Source organism: Phyllostomus discolor, chromosome 8, assembly GCF_004126475.2.
Source record: "Phyllostomus discolor isolate MPI-MPIP mPhyDis1 chromosome 8, mPhyDis1.pri.v3, whole genome shotgun sequence".
Taxonomy (NCBI): domain Eukaryota; kingdom Metazoa; phylum Chordata; class Mammalia; order Chiroptera; family Phyllostomidae; genus Phyllostomus; species Phyllostomus discolor.
Window position 1 is genome coordinate 19,745,627 of NC_040910.2, and position 17,512 is coordinate 19,763,138.

Consider the following 17,512-nt stretch of genomic DNA (forward strand, 5'->3'; position numbering starts at 1 on the left):
AGCAGAGGAGGCCAGAGAGGCAGAGAGGAGGCCTGCAGGCCAGGATGCTGCAGGGAGATGAAAGGAATGTGGGCTGAGGATGGACACTGGACTTGACCTCTCAAAAAGGTGACTGATTTTAGAGCACATACTCAGTATGGGGGGAGGTGGGGGAGGTTCAGGTTGGAGGGGGCTTAAGGAGTGGGCAGTGTGCAGTGGGTAGAGGTGCCTCATCTAGGAGGCTGACGACACAGTAGAAAAGGAGAGGAGGTCATTCTGCTCCTTATTTTTTATAATCTATCATTTAACTGTTGTCTCCATAGTCACACTGACCGCTCCCTGGGATTGATATTAACTCCCTGAGCGTGGCGCTTTCTCTCCTACTACATTTCCCACTGCTGGCGACTTTCTGGGGTCTGAGTAAGATGGATTTCTCTTCCCGGTTAGTGTAAGCCTAGTCAGCCGCTAAGACATGGGCTATTGGCTGGGATGGGCTTTGTCGTGGGGATTTGTTTCTTTTGTTTTTCACTCTCCTAGCTTCTCTTTTTCTACCCACGCAGAGGTCGGAATTCTGCCCTGGGAGTCCAGGGGCTGAGGACCAGGGTGGAGAGGGTGATGTCATCGGGCTGGAGTAAAAGCACGGGTCTGTTATCTGGGCTCACGAGTCAAAGGTAGCAATGACTTCATCCCCGGGGAGGGCGCCTCCCCGCCCTGCAGCTGATTTCCGACCAGCTGGTTTGCCAGAGAGAAGTTTTCCTCGGTCTCCTCCTTTCCCACTGGTTGGCGTCACGAGTCACTTCGAAAAAAGATGCGATTAATCTGTTCCCCCCTTTCCTCCAGGGAAGAGCCTTTCCCAGACGCCGTGTGTTCGCGCGATCAGACTTGAATACAGCCAAAAGGTTCCTGTTTAATAGTCGCCATTGAGGAGTAAAGGGAGCTCCGCCCGGCTGGGCTTAGGCTACGTGGGCAGGGACAGTTCGCCCAAGTGCTGCCTAGCGCTTCGGGGAGAAACGAGCGCGAGGCAGAGTATGGTCTGGTGCACATTTGGGTGTGTGCGCGGAGTGTGTGCGTGCAGCGGTGTGCGCGCGCGAGTACACAGGCGAGAGTGCTGGGGAGGCTACCGCAGAGGCTCCTTGGTGGAAAGGCTCCGGCTTGTTCAGAAGCCAGCTTGGAGCTTCCCCTTTGCTGGTTCCACGAGGACACCTGGCTCTTCGGCAACTGTCCGTACATCTCCGTCCCCCGCCGCCCCTACTTCCTTAGGTGGTGGACCTCCGGGCCCCGCACAGAGCCCGGTGCAGCGAGCCAACCTCCAAGCCCCCGGGGCCCCGCGCAGGTGGAGGTGAGCGGCGCAGCGCCGACGTAGACGTTTGGAGGGTGGGAGGGGGATGGGGCCAAGCAGGAAGGGGCGTGCTGGCCTGGCGGCGGGCTGGGAGCTCGCCGCGTTGTTACCTGAGGCCTCACGGAGCCCCGCCCAGCGCCGTCCTGCCCCCTCGCAGTCCCGGGCAGCGCAGGCTGCAGTGACAGGGGAAGAGGCGGCCGCGCCGGGACCTCGGAGCGCGCGCGGGGAGCGCGGGTCGCGGGTGAGTGTCAGTCGCGCGGCCAAGGCAGAGCCGATTGCTGCTCCGGGAGCCACAAGGACCCGGCGGGTGCCTGCTCGGGAGGGCGGGGGGCGGAGATCACCCAGGACCCCGGGCTCGGGTGCTGAGTCTCGGCTGCCTTCGAGCCTCACTGGGAAGGCTCCGGACGTTAGAGCTCCCTACACACCCAGCCAGGTGACTCTGGCGACTGCATTTCCCGGGCCACTGAGTACAGCCATCGGTCCCTTGAGGCGAAAAAGCGCGTGTCTGGACCCGCGTCTGGAGAACAACTTAGGTTGAGGGCTGCCTCCGGGTTGGACCTGGGAGGGCTGATTTTACATTAGTTGCTAGGTCTTTTGGGTAAACTGCGCCCCCACTGGATTCCCACCTGCCCAAGAGCGCGCAACGGGGGGGCGCCGCGCCGGGTCCCTGGTCGCCGGACTTGCCCCTCTGACATTGGGTGCGGGGCTGGCGAAGACCGAGAACGAGCCGGCTCTCTTGCTCTTGCACACCGCTCTGGCCGTGCGAAGTTCAGGGTAGAAGGTGCGCCCTGCACTTGTAGAAGTTTGGGGGGGAAGCGGGTGGGCTGGCGGGTCACCTCCAGCCGTTGCGGTGCCCCAGCCTGAGGACAGCGGGCTCCCGGTTTAATTCTCCGACCAAACACCAGGAGTCTCCCTCTGCGGGTTTTCTCGCCGGTTGCTCCCGCCACCTTTAGCTGAGCCGCAGTGCGGCGACGAGGCTTTCTTCCCGGTGCCGGGGACCCCAACCTCGGAGGTGAGGGGGTGTCGCCTCCGAGGTGTGAGGAGGGGACGAAGCCCACGTCTAGGAACAAGGTGATCTGCCCTTTAGATTTAAGCACAGACACCCCCCTCCTAGTTAGCCCCCTCCCCCCGGTTCTGGGAGCTTTGTGCCGCTGAGGGGGCGGGCAAGGGGAGGGGTCGGCGGGGGTGGAGAGAGCGCTAAAGCCCGGGCCCCCGGGGTGAGGAGGCGGGGTCTGGCGATTCAGGCGACCCCCGGCCCCCCGCCGGTAGTACAGCCATCCGGTGGGGCTGCGTGGTGCGCCGGCTGCTCCGGTTGCTTCTGCCGGAGATGAGGCTCATGCTCCCGGCAGGCAGAGGATCGAGCCCTTCCCGAGCACCGGCCCCGTAGTCCGCGCTCGTCCCCGCACCGCAGGCGGCGGCCCCTCCCCGGCGCGCGCCCTCCCGGGGCCGCCGCGGACGCCGCGCGGCGCGTGTGGGCGTCTGCCTGCGCCTCTCACCGGCCACCCCGCCCTCCTGCCGCGGGTCCAGATAAGGACACCGCCGAGGGCTCGCGTGCTGTCCGCGGGGACCTCCCATCGTTGCGGTCCTGCTGCCGCCGGACGCGGAACGGGCTCCCCGGGGATTCCGGCGGACGCAGCTGTTGGGCCACCGGGGGCTCGCGGCGCTCTCCGAGGCTTTCGTGCGGCCGCGCCGGGGCGTTTTGGTGAGTGGTCGGGGCGCGCTTGGGGGTCGTGGTGGACTGCTGGCCAACGCAGAGACTTAGGGAACTGCTGTGTATCCAGACTTGTTGAAAGAAGTCTCGCCCCCGAAGTCCCCCACGTGGAATTTCTTCAGGAGTTGGTCATTTTCAGACGTGTGTTGGACAGAAACGGTTCGGCCGTCTGTGACCCCCTCTACTGACCCGCAGTTGTCTGCCTGCCTTTCCTTCCTTCTCTCTGGAGCATCCTTTGGCGCTGGGTGTGTGTGTGTGTGTGTGTGTGTGTGTTTCCTTGGTTTGGGGACACTGAGAGAAACTGAAAATGCACACTCAAAAACAGGCGTTCTTTCTCAGCTCGCAGGGTGTCCCGCTCCCGGGCATCTGCGAAGTGTTTATGTTTTGCCGCAGATTAAACACGCTGGCTGCAAACAGCCTTCGTTGCCAGCTCTGGTTGGGCTGTATGGTTGACACTGTGTGTTTCATAAAGGTATTGAAAGATAGGCGGCGGGGAGGAGCCTTTTCCCAGTGAATTCGTGGGGTGAGAGCAAAAACTCCTTATTTCAGAATTGCCTGTACTCTCCCCAGCCTTTTTTTCCTCTCAAATAAAACAGGGCTGTGAGTTCCTCTGCCTCTTCTCTCCAAATCTGACATGTTCTGCCGCCGACTGTCATCAGAAGGGTGTGGGCCAGCCCTTCCTGCTCCCACCTCCTCTGTGACACATGTCAGGAATCAGGTAGAAGGGATTTCTGGCGTGGCTTTTCCTTGGCGTTTGCTTCTGATGATTGGAGACCTAGGGGTGAGCCACCAACTAGCAACAAGGACCCACTAAACTATCCTTCAGGAAAACTCTAACTAAGCTCTCAACTGACTTTCAGGAACGTGTTTTCCTCCTAAATACACTGGTATAAAGCTTACACGCCACACTCTTTCTCTTCCCTCCCACCCTCTCTGTTCAGGAGAAGAGAGCTTTGGCTATGTTTCTGACTCCCAGAGCAAAGCAATGGGGTTGTTTAGGCAGGAGAGTTTAGGAAGTGGGCAGAGGGCTCCTTTGGAGACCCCAGGAATGTTCTTATTCTAAGACCTTTTGCTTGCCGATGAGCCAAAGGCCAAGTACATGGTCCTCTGTCCCCTTATTAAAAATCCACACAGTTGAAAGATGCTCAGCTGAGCTACAGCCTCCCCAGGAGTGTCCACCATTCAAGGCACACCTGTGCTGGGTCATGATCAGCATGCATGGGACTTAAAGTTCTCATCTTTGGAGCTTTACCGTGGAGTAAGCCTTTCCATTTTGCTCAGAGAGGAGCATTTGTCAGCCTGAGCAGCGACCCTCCCTGCCGCTGAGGCCCCCAGCCCGTAGGTGAGACGTTAAACACAAGCTTGTCTCTGTCCGTCTGCCCAGGGGAGATGGATGGATACTTGACATTTTCCAGACAGAACCAAGGCTAATTCTGTTGTCCCTGCTGGCCGTTGCCAGCCGTGAGAAACAGCCAGAGTCTTCAGATCGCCTGTGTTCTCCTCGCGTGCTTGGGGCGTACACGTTTGCATCTTTACCGGAGATAGTACCGAAGTAAATGAGATGTTCTTTGTGTAGCCTCTGTTTCCATGCCTGCTGAGGCTGTGGAGAGGGTTAGAATGTCCCTCTGCACTCTCTTTCTCCTACCTCTGTCTGACGTGAGAAATCCTGGCCGAGGAGGAAGCCCTGTTGAAGCCTGGTTGAGACCAGTGATAAAATAATTAGCATCTTAGCTAATCGTCGCTGGGCAACTCACTCATCAGAAACTATCCGGGGGGCCTAAGAGTCTTGTATGTTACCCTGGGATAAAATCAGCCAAACAACATGCCAGAAACAATGTTGCACATTTTCTTTTGTTCCTTGAACTTTTTCAAACAACATTTTTTAAAATCCCCACCAGAGGATATATTTATTGACTTTTCTGGTTTTTATTTTTTAGAGAGAAAGGAAGTGTGTGGGGGGTGGAGGGAGAGAAGGAAACATGGATGTGAGAAACATCAATCAATTGCCTCCCATACGTGCCCCGACCTGGGATTGAGCCCACAGCCTAGGCATGTGCCCTGACCAGGAATCAAACCTGCAACCCTTTGGTGTGTGGGGCCATGCTCCAACCAACTGAGCCACCCGGCCAGGGCTCAAATAATATTCTTTCTCAAGATGGGGGGGGGTCGTCGAATCATGCCAATGCATAGTTAACACATGTTACTTACTACTTTGACCAAGCTTTTATTTGGTACTTACCCTTTGTGATGTGTAATACTGCAAAGGGACTTGCATCTTTCCGAGGTTTGGTGCTGGAAGACGGCGCTGCTGCACGGCTCGGGGGTATGCAGTCTTTCCCACTCCTCACTGGGGTCTCTGCCTCTGCTGAGGGAGGTTCAGTGGCACACCTGTGCCTGTATCTACTCAGCACCGAGTGCGGTAGTGCTTTCTAGGATGGAGACTTTTGTTTTTTTAGCTTATCACCATTCTTAACAGGGATAATCTATAAACAAGACAACGCATTTGGAATTGAAGGATTAGCAACTCTTCTATACATAATGAGTGACTTGGAGGACCAGACCTCCTGTATACAGGAGATATTTCATGTACAGAAGTATTTTAAAATATGTGAGGATAAACTGCCAAGATTACCTGTGCTGTCTTGAAAAAAGAAGAGTTCAAATGTAACTATAAACTGTAATTGACAATGAGTCATTTGCTTTAGCGGTGCCAACTATGAAAACAGCCTAGTTATGCCCCTAATGATAATTATGAAAACTCCTTTTAAAAGCCAGTTGCATCCCAAGTAAGCTGCAAGCTGGCTTGGATAAATATTTTCCCTTTTACCTTTAAAAATATTATCTAGTGGTGATGGCTACATAACACTGTGTGTAAATTACTTAATGTCGCTGATATAACTTAAACATGATAAAAATTGTTAAAAATGTTATTCAATTAGTAATTGGAAATGTGATTTTCTTGCCATATATAATTTTCAGGATTTAAATATTCAAATATTTAATTAATAAAAACATCTGTTCTTGATAGAGATAACAATATACAATCACTGAGTATTAAAAAGGGACAAGTCTCCAAAACCTAGTAGCTTAGAGAGCAGGGAGTGGAAATATTGAAGGTTTCTAGCTCTCTGAGCACTTTATAAACCCAGCACATATCCTGGAGCAAATGTAATGCCTGAGAAAAGAATGCGAAATCATATGTACCCATGACACCAGTTGTTACTAATAGCTAATTATTATATGCAGACACCCTGGTAAGGGCCATGTGTGTGTTAGTTCGTGGGCTCCTATACGAGCCCATGGAACGGAATATCCTTCTATGAAAGAAGAGGGTTGGAACGTAGGGTTAAGAGCCTGCCTCACCTCAGGTGGTACATGCGAGGGTCTGAGGAAAAGCAGTCTGTTTCTGGAATCTGCACTCTCATTTCCAAGGCCGTCTGGCCTTTCATGTGCGGTTCTGTGTAAAACATTTCATAATATTTGAGTTGGTGAGAGCAGACGGTTTACTCCTGGGTAACCCAGTCTTGTCTGGCCACCGTGACTGTGTATGTGTGTGTGTGTGTGTGTGTGCAAGCTCTGGCAGCGATGCTGAAAACGGACAACCACGTTTCACAGTCCAGTGTGAAAAGCCCTTCCGTGTGGCCCTTTACGACCTGGAGGGAACAGCCCCCCTTTCCATTCACCCACATTGTCAGGCGCTCACCCCTCAGCCCGCAGAGGGTCCCTTCTTCCACATTCCCCCCTACCTGGGCTCACACCTGAAGAAATGGAGTTGCTCTAACCCTTCTCCCCGCAACAGGTCCATGCCCCCCCAACACCAGAAACAAACATTTAAAGGTCAGGGAAAATGCAGGCCCCTAAAGCCAGTCAGTGACCATGCGTGTGGATTGGGGGGAGCAAGTAGCAGGATCTAATAGTGTCACGGAAGAGGCAGATGGCTTCCAGAGAGCGGCTTAACTAGAATCCACAGTGATAGCATCGGAAGCGATGGTAGAGGTCAGGTAATGTATCCCAACCTCCTAATTTTACAGACGAGAAACTGAAGTCCAGTGGGGCGAAGTGACTGGTCTGAAATGGTGAGCGGTAGAGCTTGATTCAGAGTTGGAGTCTTTCATCTTCGCGTCCAGTGTTCTCTCCTCTGTTTTGGGGGAAGCCTTGTCACCAAGTAGAGCAGGAACGTGGTGACTCTGTCTCCAGGGAGATGAGTTCGGCCTCTATTTTATTATCTCCAAATCCCTGCCTATTACATGCACGGTGGAAGATGCCACCTGATTGGGAGGGGGCATGTCCATCCCGGAGGAAGGCAGGGTCACTGACACCTAACACTTCAGGCATTTGTGTAATTTCCCCAGGGCCCATGTATCCATTGTCCAGAGACACTGAGCCAGGTCATGAACAAGTAGCTTATTCATAAAGTGAGCAATTCTTGCTGAACCTACAGTGGGTTCTCAGCAGATATGTGTGTTATCGATTAATGGAAGGTTTCCAAGTTGGATTTACTGCTGCTGTGTTGGCACCCTTTCCAGGCAGTCAACCGTGGTTCACGTTTAGAAAAGTATCAGCTCCTTCGCATGCTCCCTAGGATGTACTGTCCAGCATTGATTTTAATGGCCAGTTACTCTGGGAGGACGGCACTGGCTTCCGACGGGAAGGGCTCACGCCAGACTGTTTTCCCAGGCTGGCTATAACATGGTTTTCTCTTTGCAGGTGTGGAAGATGACACACGGCACAGGGGCCGTTTTCTCTGCCTGCACACTAGCGGGTGAGCACGTATGACACAAGTCTGAGGTTTGTGTCTGCTACCCCAGAGTCAAGAAATTACCTCCTTGGAAGGCAACAGTACTATGCATGTTATGAATTGTGTCTCCTTGGTCGGTGATAAAGAAAATGGGACTACTGCCACAGCAGCTGGATTCATGATTGAGCAGACGCCACCCCCCACTCCTCCTCCTCCACCACCCCCTCCGCCTCCACCATGCCCATCATATTCAGCGGAAGGGTTTTCTCCCTCCCCACCTCCCCCTCCCCCACATCCACTCCCCGAGGGGCCTCTGGTCCCTCCTCCGCCTCCAGGACTGCCCCCCACTTCTCACGTGAATGGCTACAGCCACATCGGGAAGAAAAAGCGGATGAGAAGCTTCTTTTGGAAAACCATTCCGGAGGAGCAAGTGCGCGGCAAAACCAACATCTGGACCTTGGCGACCAAGCAGCAGCATCAGTACCAGATCGATGCGAAGACCGTTGAGGAGCTCTTCGGGCAGCAGGAGGATGCCACCAAGCCTTCCGTTTTCCGGAGGGGAGGACCCTTGAATTCGTCCTTCAGGGAAGCGAGAGAGGAGGTAAGACTGGGACATGGTTTTGAGTATGGGAGGGCACGAACCTTTCAAAACTTACTAGAATCACTAAGGAATAACATAATGCGAGGGAACGTGCTCTGGGAATCACTAAAGTGGCCTTAGATGGTGAACTTGAGCTGAGTAGGAATGAGTGTAAGGAGCCTGCATGCCGACCCTCCCAGACATCTCGGCAGATGATGACCTCATGCGGAGAACATGCCGTCTGGGGCCCCCGTCGCGGGCTCCTGAGCTCTGGCCTGTCTCCGCACATCCATCCGCGGCTTCCCCGCTGGAGCACTTGTGCTGGAGCCCAGGGTTGTCTGTCTCCAGTGGGGCGAACAAGCAAAAACCCCAACTAACTCAGTCACCTGTGCTGAACTGGAGCTTTCTGAGACAAAATGCCTTTTGTTAAACAGCATCACTAACTAATACACAGCCTTTGGATCTTATCCTTAGTTTTGCTCTCAGTTTTCCTTGCACAGGTGGTTGGCGGTGGCCTTTATTCCTCTAATATCTGAATTGAATTATGGCCATTGTGGAAAAGTCATTTCCAGAGAGCCAACGTGTGAAGCGATTTTCAGATGGACTTCCTAAGGAAGCGTATTTCCAGTTAAGGCTCAGTGTGTTACTTTGAGAAAAAAAAATAAAGCAACGCGTCATAGGAAGTAAACTGGAAGCTCAGCATCCGATCACTGTATATTAGATACGCTGAGTCCAAAATTGCATTTGTGTAAACTCTCTGTGTAGAGTAACATGAGAGTAAACATTGAAAAGCCTCCACTTGGTAGAAGAAAGAATTAGGAAACTAGGGATTAAAAGGAAAGAATGCTGCCTGCTAAAAAAAGGGGGTGGGGTGGGGTAGGCAGCAGAAATGCCTTGTTTTTTAATCTGTGTGAAGGAGCTGAGAAAATAGGTCAGAGATGGAGCTGGTGAGATAAGAGAGTAGGCAGGGCCCTGGAATGAAGTAGCAGCTCCCTGCATTATTGAATCCTCGAGCCAGCAATATTGACCTCTTTTCTGTCTGGCCCAGGAACGTGTCAGTGCCTCTCCCCGAATTCTCTCTGGGGGTCTTGAAGCCAGGGGGGTGTGGTGCCCCATTGGAACAACAAAGGGTCCAGTGGTGTGGTGCCCCGTCGAAACAGCGAAGGGGGTCTAGTTGTTATAAAATCTGGAGAAGGCTGGGATTAGAATTCACTGTAAACTGTGCCATAAATTTGAGAGGAGTTCTTCAGGACAATCCTTAGTGCTGAGCACACTCTGTCTCTGTCCAAGACTGAGAGTCTTGGAAGGGGCAAGAAGCCGCTTCCTAAGTACCCTGGCCTTCGCCCGGCTCCCAGCAGAGGTTTCTTCTTCTCCAGCAGGGCATGCCTCACCATTGTTTCTGAGCTCTCGAGTGCATTTCAGGAATTTTCAAGGAAAGGGAGGGGATGGGCGCACGTGGGGAAAAAGTGGTGTCTCAGAAAAGCACCGTGCTTCTGGGGAGGTGGCTGGCCTTTGTCAGTTGGGGATATTTATTTTGCCAAATGGCAATTCAGGGGGCGAGGAGGTACTTGCTGCTCTGTGTTGGTGAACGGAAGGGAGGATCGGGACCCCTCAGAGAGGGGAGGACGAAGCAGGGAGTGTGGCATCTTTCCCACCCGTGGCAGAAGCAGAAATGTCCATTTTGAGGCCAGATCTAAAATTCAGGGGGAAAAGAGTCTTTCCCCTCACCTCCCTCCACCCCTGTACTCCAGGTACACCTTTGCTTTTTTTTCCTTTAACTTAAAAAAATACTGAAAGCAAATAATTATGTTTTAAATGGTGGTAAAATAGGCCTGTACCATCTTAACCATTCCTAAGTGTGCAGTTCAGGGCGCTGAAACACGCACGCTCTTGCACGGCCAGCATCACCCTCCGTCCGTAGAAGTCTCATCTTGTAGTCAGCAGTTCTGGACCCATTAAGTGATAACTCCTCTGTTTCCCCCCGCTCCCAGCCCTGGGCAGCCACCCTTCCACTGTCTCTCTCTCTCTCTCTGTTTGACTACTCTGGGTGCTTTAAGTGAGTGTCATCGCACAGCATTTGCCTTTTCGTGACTGCATTATCGCACTTCGCATAACGTCCTCGAGCTGCCTGTGCGTGGTAGCCATCAGTGCGTGGAGGCTGGATGCCGCTCCATCGTCCGTGTGCCACGCTTGTTCGCCAGCCACCCGCCAGCGGGCACTTGGGTTACTTCCGCCTTTTGGCTGTTGCGAGTGCTGCTGTTCTGGACATGGGTTTGCAGTATCTTTACTTTTCACACTGGCAGGTCCTAATCTGAGAGAGAACATTCTAGAGAGAAAAATGAAATCACTGTAACTGTGTAATGGCACAATTTAACTTTTGAATTCTTCAGTAATCAGGTAGGGTAAGTAGTTTAGGTTGATGGATTTAAGTGCGTATTACGTAATATTGTCACACAACAGGGTTATCCAGACTGATTTTCAATTTTGCATGCTATCTCCAACATGGCTAGAAGTATTATATATACTTTTTTTTTTCCAGTAAAGAATACAGGTACTGTATGTACCTACTGATTTCTTCCCTCGGTTAGACTTTCTTCTAAAGCAGTTATAACTCAGCAGAGCAGTAGTCTAACAAGGACCGGGAAGAAGTCTTCCAGCTCACTCCATACAGTGAAGTCCAGGGTTGAGAGCAGCCGTCCTTACCACCTGCCTGTGGACGGGAGACTGTCCTGAGCCGGGAGACCTGGCATTCCCAGCATCCCCACACAGGCCATCATTCTGGAGGTTCACACGTGCCAAGGATCAGATTATGTCCCCTTGAAACATAATAATCTCCTGCAGAAATGGCCCACCATTATGTGGTTGGCTCATACTCTAAAGGGCGTATAAAGCATTACAAATAAGCTCCATTATACTTCAGGGGAAGAAGTTGCTGGTAGATAGGGAGGAGCTAGGTTTGGGAATCACTGACTTTAGGAAGAACAACACTTAAAGCAGTAAATTGGAACATTTAATAAGGGGGAAGAGGTTATGAAATATCACCATCCTCATATCTTTGTTACCTAAAAAGTCACTGCAGGTGTTACAATAATAAAGCTGTAATAAAGCGATTAGAAATACATTTATATAACTGGTAGTAATAATAAAAAGATTCAGCTCAAGCCCTCCACCCTTTCTCCCCCTACGTTGGCCGATCTCACCCCTGAGAAGTTCCCTGTCCAGGTGTTGCAGGCACTGCTCAGCCTCCTCCAGGCCCCGCACTGGTTTGTGGGTCTGTACCTGTCTCCCTCTGGAACCTGAAACGCTCTTAAGGAAGGGACAGCCTTAGCCATTTGGTAGCCTTCAAAGAAATTACAGGTAACCAAGCTGACAAACTGAACCAAGGGAGCAAAGGGACCATCTTACAAGGTGTCAGTCAGTAGGAAAGATCAAAACTGGGATTCACAAAGAAACCACAGTACGATGTACAAGGATCTGAGGATCTAATGTAAAACGTGGGGGCCACAGTTGATCACACTGTACAGTATAATTGAAATTTGCTAAGAGAGTAGAGCTTAAACGTTCTCACAGAGAGAGAGAGAGAGAGAGAGAGAGAGAGAGAGAGAGAGAGAGAGAGAGAATGGAAGTATGGAAGGAATATTGGTTTTTCTAAATTTATAAGAGGTAGTGTTTTATTCTCCTATACTATAATTCAGGCATCAGTCATTCTTTCTCAATGCTTGTGAAGACCCCCATATATTCTAACACTCTGGGACGTGCTCCATGCAGAAGTATAGAACCAGGTAGTAGTGTTTTAAATATATTTGAAAGGAGGAAAAAAAACCCCAAACTTCAACTGGGTTTTCATTTCTCACCCCCTCGTAGTGGGAGGAGGAACGCTTCCCACTTGACAGCCAACCAAAAAGAAAAAAGAAAATGAAGAACCATCAAAACCCAAAAGCTAAGCCCACACCGGGGGATACAGGCTTTTCGGAATTTGACATAGGATTGAAATAACCACTGCTTGCTGTTAAGTAAGGAAGCCCCCCTGACATACTGAAACAAAAGTGGTTTAAAATTTTATACGTTTAGCTGAAGACATTACACTAAGTGAAGTAAGCCAGTCACAAAAGGACAAGTCGTGTATATGATTCCATTTATATGAGGCGCCCAGAGCAGTCAAATTCCTGGGGACAGAAAGTGGAAGGGTGGTTGCCAGGGGTGGGGGAGGGTAGTGGGTGGTGGGGTTTAATGAACGGGTCCAGAGTTTCAGTATTGCAAGACGGAGGGTGCCGTGCATGACGGTGACGGTGGTTGCACAACACGCGGACGTACTGTGTGCCACTGAACTGCATTGTACACTTAAAAATGGTGACGATGGTAAACACGGTTAGGTGTGTTTCACTACAGCAGAAAACAAGCGTTCCCTCTGCCTTTAGAGAGTACGGGAGGCAGATTTGCCATGGATTGGTGCTAGGTGAAAGAGTACACTCATTGTAGTAGAAGGAACCAGGAGAGCTTTGAGGTTTTAACCAGAGAGGTGGCATAGCCATGAGCATCATTTGTGGAGTGCCTAGTGCATACTCTGGTCTCAGTGCCTCCAGGGGTGTTCGAACAGCCCCAGCACCCTGGCCAACTCAGGGGAGACTGTGATTTTATAGCAAATCCCCCTCACATTCTGGTGGGACATCCTCCGAATGGGATGAGTTGAGCACGTACCTGCCATGTTAGTGCAGGTATGGTGGCCAGGGGTGGTGGACTCCTCCACGGGCCTTTATGGAAAGCACAGGAGCTCTGTGGCTCGCTGGCTGAACCCACTGCTGCAGGCCGGGACTTCCATGGGGCCCTGTGTGCAGCTGCATCCAGGAAAGCAGATAAGGATTGACTGGAACTGGTGAGGGGAGGGAGGGGCTGGGCCGAATTATCCCTTTTCTTGGGGCAGTTTGTCTTAGCCTGTGGAGCCCACAAGTCTCATGGGGGCCCGAGTGTCGAGTCCACGGCTCTGAATGGTTGCAGAGCCCCAGCAGTCCCACACGCATTCATTTCTCAGTTGCCGGGCTGGTTGAGCTGGCCAGCATTTGGGAGCAAGATAAGCTAATTTACATGTGTAGTGATAACCCTCTTTGAAGGATTTCAACAAACACTTTATAACACTGCTTTAGAAGGATGGAGTGAGATAACCTCCAAGAAAGAGGCTGCTCGTGCACTAGACACATCTGAGGGTGCCAGAGAGCGGGGCGGCCCCTGCCGTGTTATCAGCTGTCTGGTTTTCTGTTCTTGGGAGGAGGCGCTGGGCTGTTTTCCCTGTGAGGTGCTCGGCCACGGCCAGCCCCGGTTTTCCCCTACGAATGAATATTGACGCATTCTCTCAGTGACCGGTTTCTGAAGCCCTGCCTCGGGCCGTAGAGCCAACAGCTGTCCCAGGCTGTGACTGCCCCTGGGTTGAGCCTGGGTTGAGCGTAAGGAAGCCTCTTAGAGGCTCCAGGAGGCTCTCTTAGCCGGCGAGGTTTCTAGCCCTCATCCCACACATGGAGCTCTGGGTTCCCAGGGCACTGGACCAGCCCTGTGGACGGACGGCTTTCTCCAGGTCTGCCCCCATTTCTTGAGAAACATCCCAATGTGAACACCAGGCTGGTGGGGAACATCGGCCACTTCTCTGGATTCCTGCATCTCAGTGATACCAAAACTCACAGGAACTAGAGGGCAAGGGAAGCAGAGACGCCCAGGCGCATTTCAGTCCTAGTCATGTTGCTTTGGCGAAATCGTAAAAATGGCATCTCGGAGCCTCAGTTTCCTTCTGTGGCAAATGGGAATAAGAGTAAAGTCCCCATCACTTTCCCACCAGCAATCACTATGGATCTTGGCCAAACGCATGGAGTCACAGAGGGCTGGAGGGTGAAGATGATGAGGGTGGAGTTTGGGGGAGTGGGGACCGAGGAAGGTGCTTCTATCGAGGGTTAAATATAACAGGAGGGGGTGATTTCATGACAGCAATTTAAAAGAAGTTATTCCCCCATTCTGGGTAGACGTGAGTGCAGAGAAGGTTCGTTGGGTATGTATGTAGCTGTATCAATATACATGTTCTTACTTGTTAACTTACGAATTGTGATAAACACATAGTTGTCTCAATGACTTTAGATTCCTCTTTTTGGTATGAGCTTTCATTAAAGGGTGATAACTTTGACAGGCTTTTCCCCCCATTCTTTCTTTCCCCCTTCCCACCCCTCCCTTCACACTGAACTTGAACTGCAACCCCAGGGAAAGGATTGCAATGAGGAGCTGGCCCTTTTAACTTGGGACTTTATTTTATGGTTGGCAGGTGATTGTGTTAGCATGAAATAAACCCCTAGGATAGTAAATAATCTGATTGTTTAAGATTAGTCTTCAAACGAAGGCAACCATACTCTTGTAAAAATTTAACCTTGTAGCCAGGAAGTGCCATTAACTTTGGTTAACAGTCTTGCTGGTCTTGCTGTTTCCTATAAACTTCGAAGCAGGCCCAGCGATCAGGAATTTAATCTGAAAGCTGATTCTCTTTTGTTCCCAATGAATCACATACATTTGGAAAGGAAGAGCATTATAACAACATTCCTATTTTAGCTAGTCTCCCCGCACCAAAAACCAGCTGGGAAAAGTGCAGCAGTTGTAAGGTTATCTTTCTGCTACACATCTTGGATATTTATTTCCAGAGAAAGAAGTGGCTTTGTATTTCATTTCCTTGCCAAAAAAAAGTTCTAATTTCTAGCCTGGTAAAACTCTTCCAAATTATGAATTTTGAACAGCTAAAAACCCGTTGGAGCCAAAACCTGGGTTTTGGGAGTACATTGGAATAGCCACCGTATTTCTTTAAATCAAAGATGTCATTCATACATTGTAAGACACATCCGGATTCCAGAGATGTTAAAATGTGGGGAAAAAATGTCTTCAACTTGCTCTGATACAGCACAGGGTTTGTTTTTTTTTTAATTCTGAGTCAACAAAATGTAGGGCACGTTTTTACCTCCTCCTGAAGGGCTGCTGTTGGGTTTATATATTCTTTTTGAATGAAAAGAAATTTTTCTTTTAGAAAAAAAGGAAGAATTTTATTACATTTCTGAAAATAACAGGGTTCCTTCTTTCATATCTCTAAATCAGGGTTGGGACTCACTCTGAAATCGCTTCAGAATTATGTTCTACTTTGTCAGTTCACAGCTCACGTGATTCTTGCTATGTGAAGACGGTTTTTCCAAATGAGGGCTTTTAAATGTGGACTACATTATTTTAAGAGGAAACTGCTAAGTTAAAAAAAATAATAAATATATAATTTATTAAAGATGATATAATGTTAAAGTAGATAGTGTATAATTATTACAGTAAGGGAAATATACCATTGCAGAAAGTTTGGGATAATATTTTCCTGTTTGTAAGACTATATTAGGTATATCACTTAATCATCATATTTACATATTCTTCTCTTATAAATTGGTATTATATTTTGATAGGTCTTAATTTTCTTCTTTCCTCCATTTCTTCTTATTTGTACTTGAATAACCTTCTGTGTCTCTATTTTTTTTTTTCTAGATTACTGTCTTGGATGCAAAACGGAGCATGAACATTGGGATATTTCTTAAGCAATTTAAGAAGTAAGATTTTTGCACACAGTTGCAACTTCAGTCCTCCCCATGCTGGTCAGTGTTAGGGTCCACGGGTGTGAGCTGAAATTCAGAGCCGCATAATCAGAGAAAGTCATCTCTCATGCCTTCAAATCCTTCTCAGACATGTGGCTTTGATGATGAATCCACAAGTGCCACTCTGTGCTCTTTTCCTTCACGAAAATCTAATCTGGTGGCTTGAAATACAGGGAAAACTGTCCTGGGCTGTCATGTCAGGGAATTTATAAATTCATCCGTAGGGTTGTCCCTTGAGTGCAGGTCGGACTGGTGATCCAACAGTGGTGAAGTTCAAGTGTTCCCCAGTGGCCAGGAAGGGGCTCTGCAGGAGCTTTAGGAGACCAAAGGGGGTAGTGTCTCTTCTCCCCAAGAAGACTCCTGTGGTTGCTGCCACGTGGGCCTTTCTGGATGCCCGGGGTGGTTTTCTGGGTGAAGGAGCCTTTGAGTGGGATTTCAGGATCCCCACTGCCTCTGGCAGTGGGTCCGTAGTGATCACTAACACACAAGACTACCCATTAGGTTGGGAAGAAGGCGGGATTGAAAGCAGGGCGGAGGTGATGTGTTTTAATTTCCACTGGCTTGTGTTTCTTTGGCTCTCCAGCGAGCGCGGAATGCAGTCTGACTAATTGTCTTTTCAAGGTCTCCTCAGTCCATTGTAGAAGATATCCATCAAGGAAAGAGTGAGCATTATGGATCAGAGACATTGCGAGAATTTCTTAAACTTTTGCCAGAGTCAGAGGAGGTAAGGAATTTGGCGTGGGAGTTTTAGATGTTAGGGGTGGTGATAAAAGCTTCGTATTTGTAGGAATGTCAAAAATCACATGGGAAGGGAACTCTCCTACCCAGAACCAGAGTTTTCTCACATAAAATTAAGAAGTGACCCAGCAGAAAAGAATGTGTGTTACGGAGTTAGAGAATCTAGGTTTAAATTAGAGCTCCACCCTTAATTGTGCAACATGGGCAAGTTTCTTAACTCCTGCAAACTTGAGTTTTCTCACCTACAAAGTGAGGGTCCGATGCTTATACCTCATTGAATAGTCAAGCTAATGAAACTGCAATTACGTGTCTCACACGGTACTCGGATTCATGGAAGCTCAGTAGATCTTCTTTCTACTTTCTGTCATCTGGCGGTGATCTTTGCCTAGGGTGTACCTGGGCTCTTTTATAATACATATGCTTTAAAAAGAAATAAAGACAAAGAAAACTGCTTTTGGATAAAGATTCTCTGAAATGTAGAGAGGCAGGTAATCTGTTCACGGATGCTCTCTGTGTGATGGACTGAAAGGTGGAGGTTGCTGGGGTCGCCGTCTGGTGCCACCTATAAAGTTCCTTTGGGAGCTTGGTAGGAAAAAACAGGACAACAATTTTGTCAAACCTTCCACAACTGTAATGTTGTCTTTTATTTGTGAAATGGGCTTTGAAAAAAAATTCTGTAAGAAATTACATGAATATCTGTGCTTGTGAACATCTGAGTAATATGAAGTAAAAAAGTATATTACCCTTTTACACATACTGCCCCTTTCTCCCTCCCCATCCT

At 49.8% G+C, this 17,512-nt stretch overlaps 1 protein-coding gene across 3 annotated transcripts in view; it reads left to right on the forward strand.

Moving 5' to 3' along the window:
• The first annotated feature begins 656 nt into the window (after positions 1–656).
• The window catches only part of FHDC1 (FH2 domain containing 1), a 37,978-nt gene continuing 21,122 nt past the window's right edge, over positions 657–17,512 (forward strand). The window contains exons 1-4 of one of the 3 annotated variants that reach the window (XM_036031914.1): positions 657–1,318; positions 7,737–8,368; positions 15,887–15,948; positions 16,615–16,717. In XM_036031914.1, the coding sequence (XP_035887807.1) occupies positions 7,874–8,368; positions 15,887–15,948; positions 16,615–16,717 (660 nt within the window). In that variant the 5' untranslated portion in view covers positions 657–1,318; positions 7,737–7,873. Of the gene's footprint in view, positions 1,319–1,420; positions 1,560–2,614; positions 3,021–7,736; positions 8,369–15,886; positions 15,949–16,614; positions 16,718–17,512 lie in introns of those variants that run through there. The other 2 variants (XM_028522059.2, XM_036031913.1) reach the window with 2 other exon arrangements.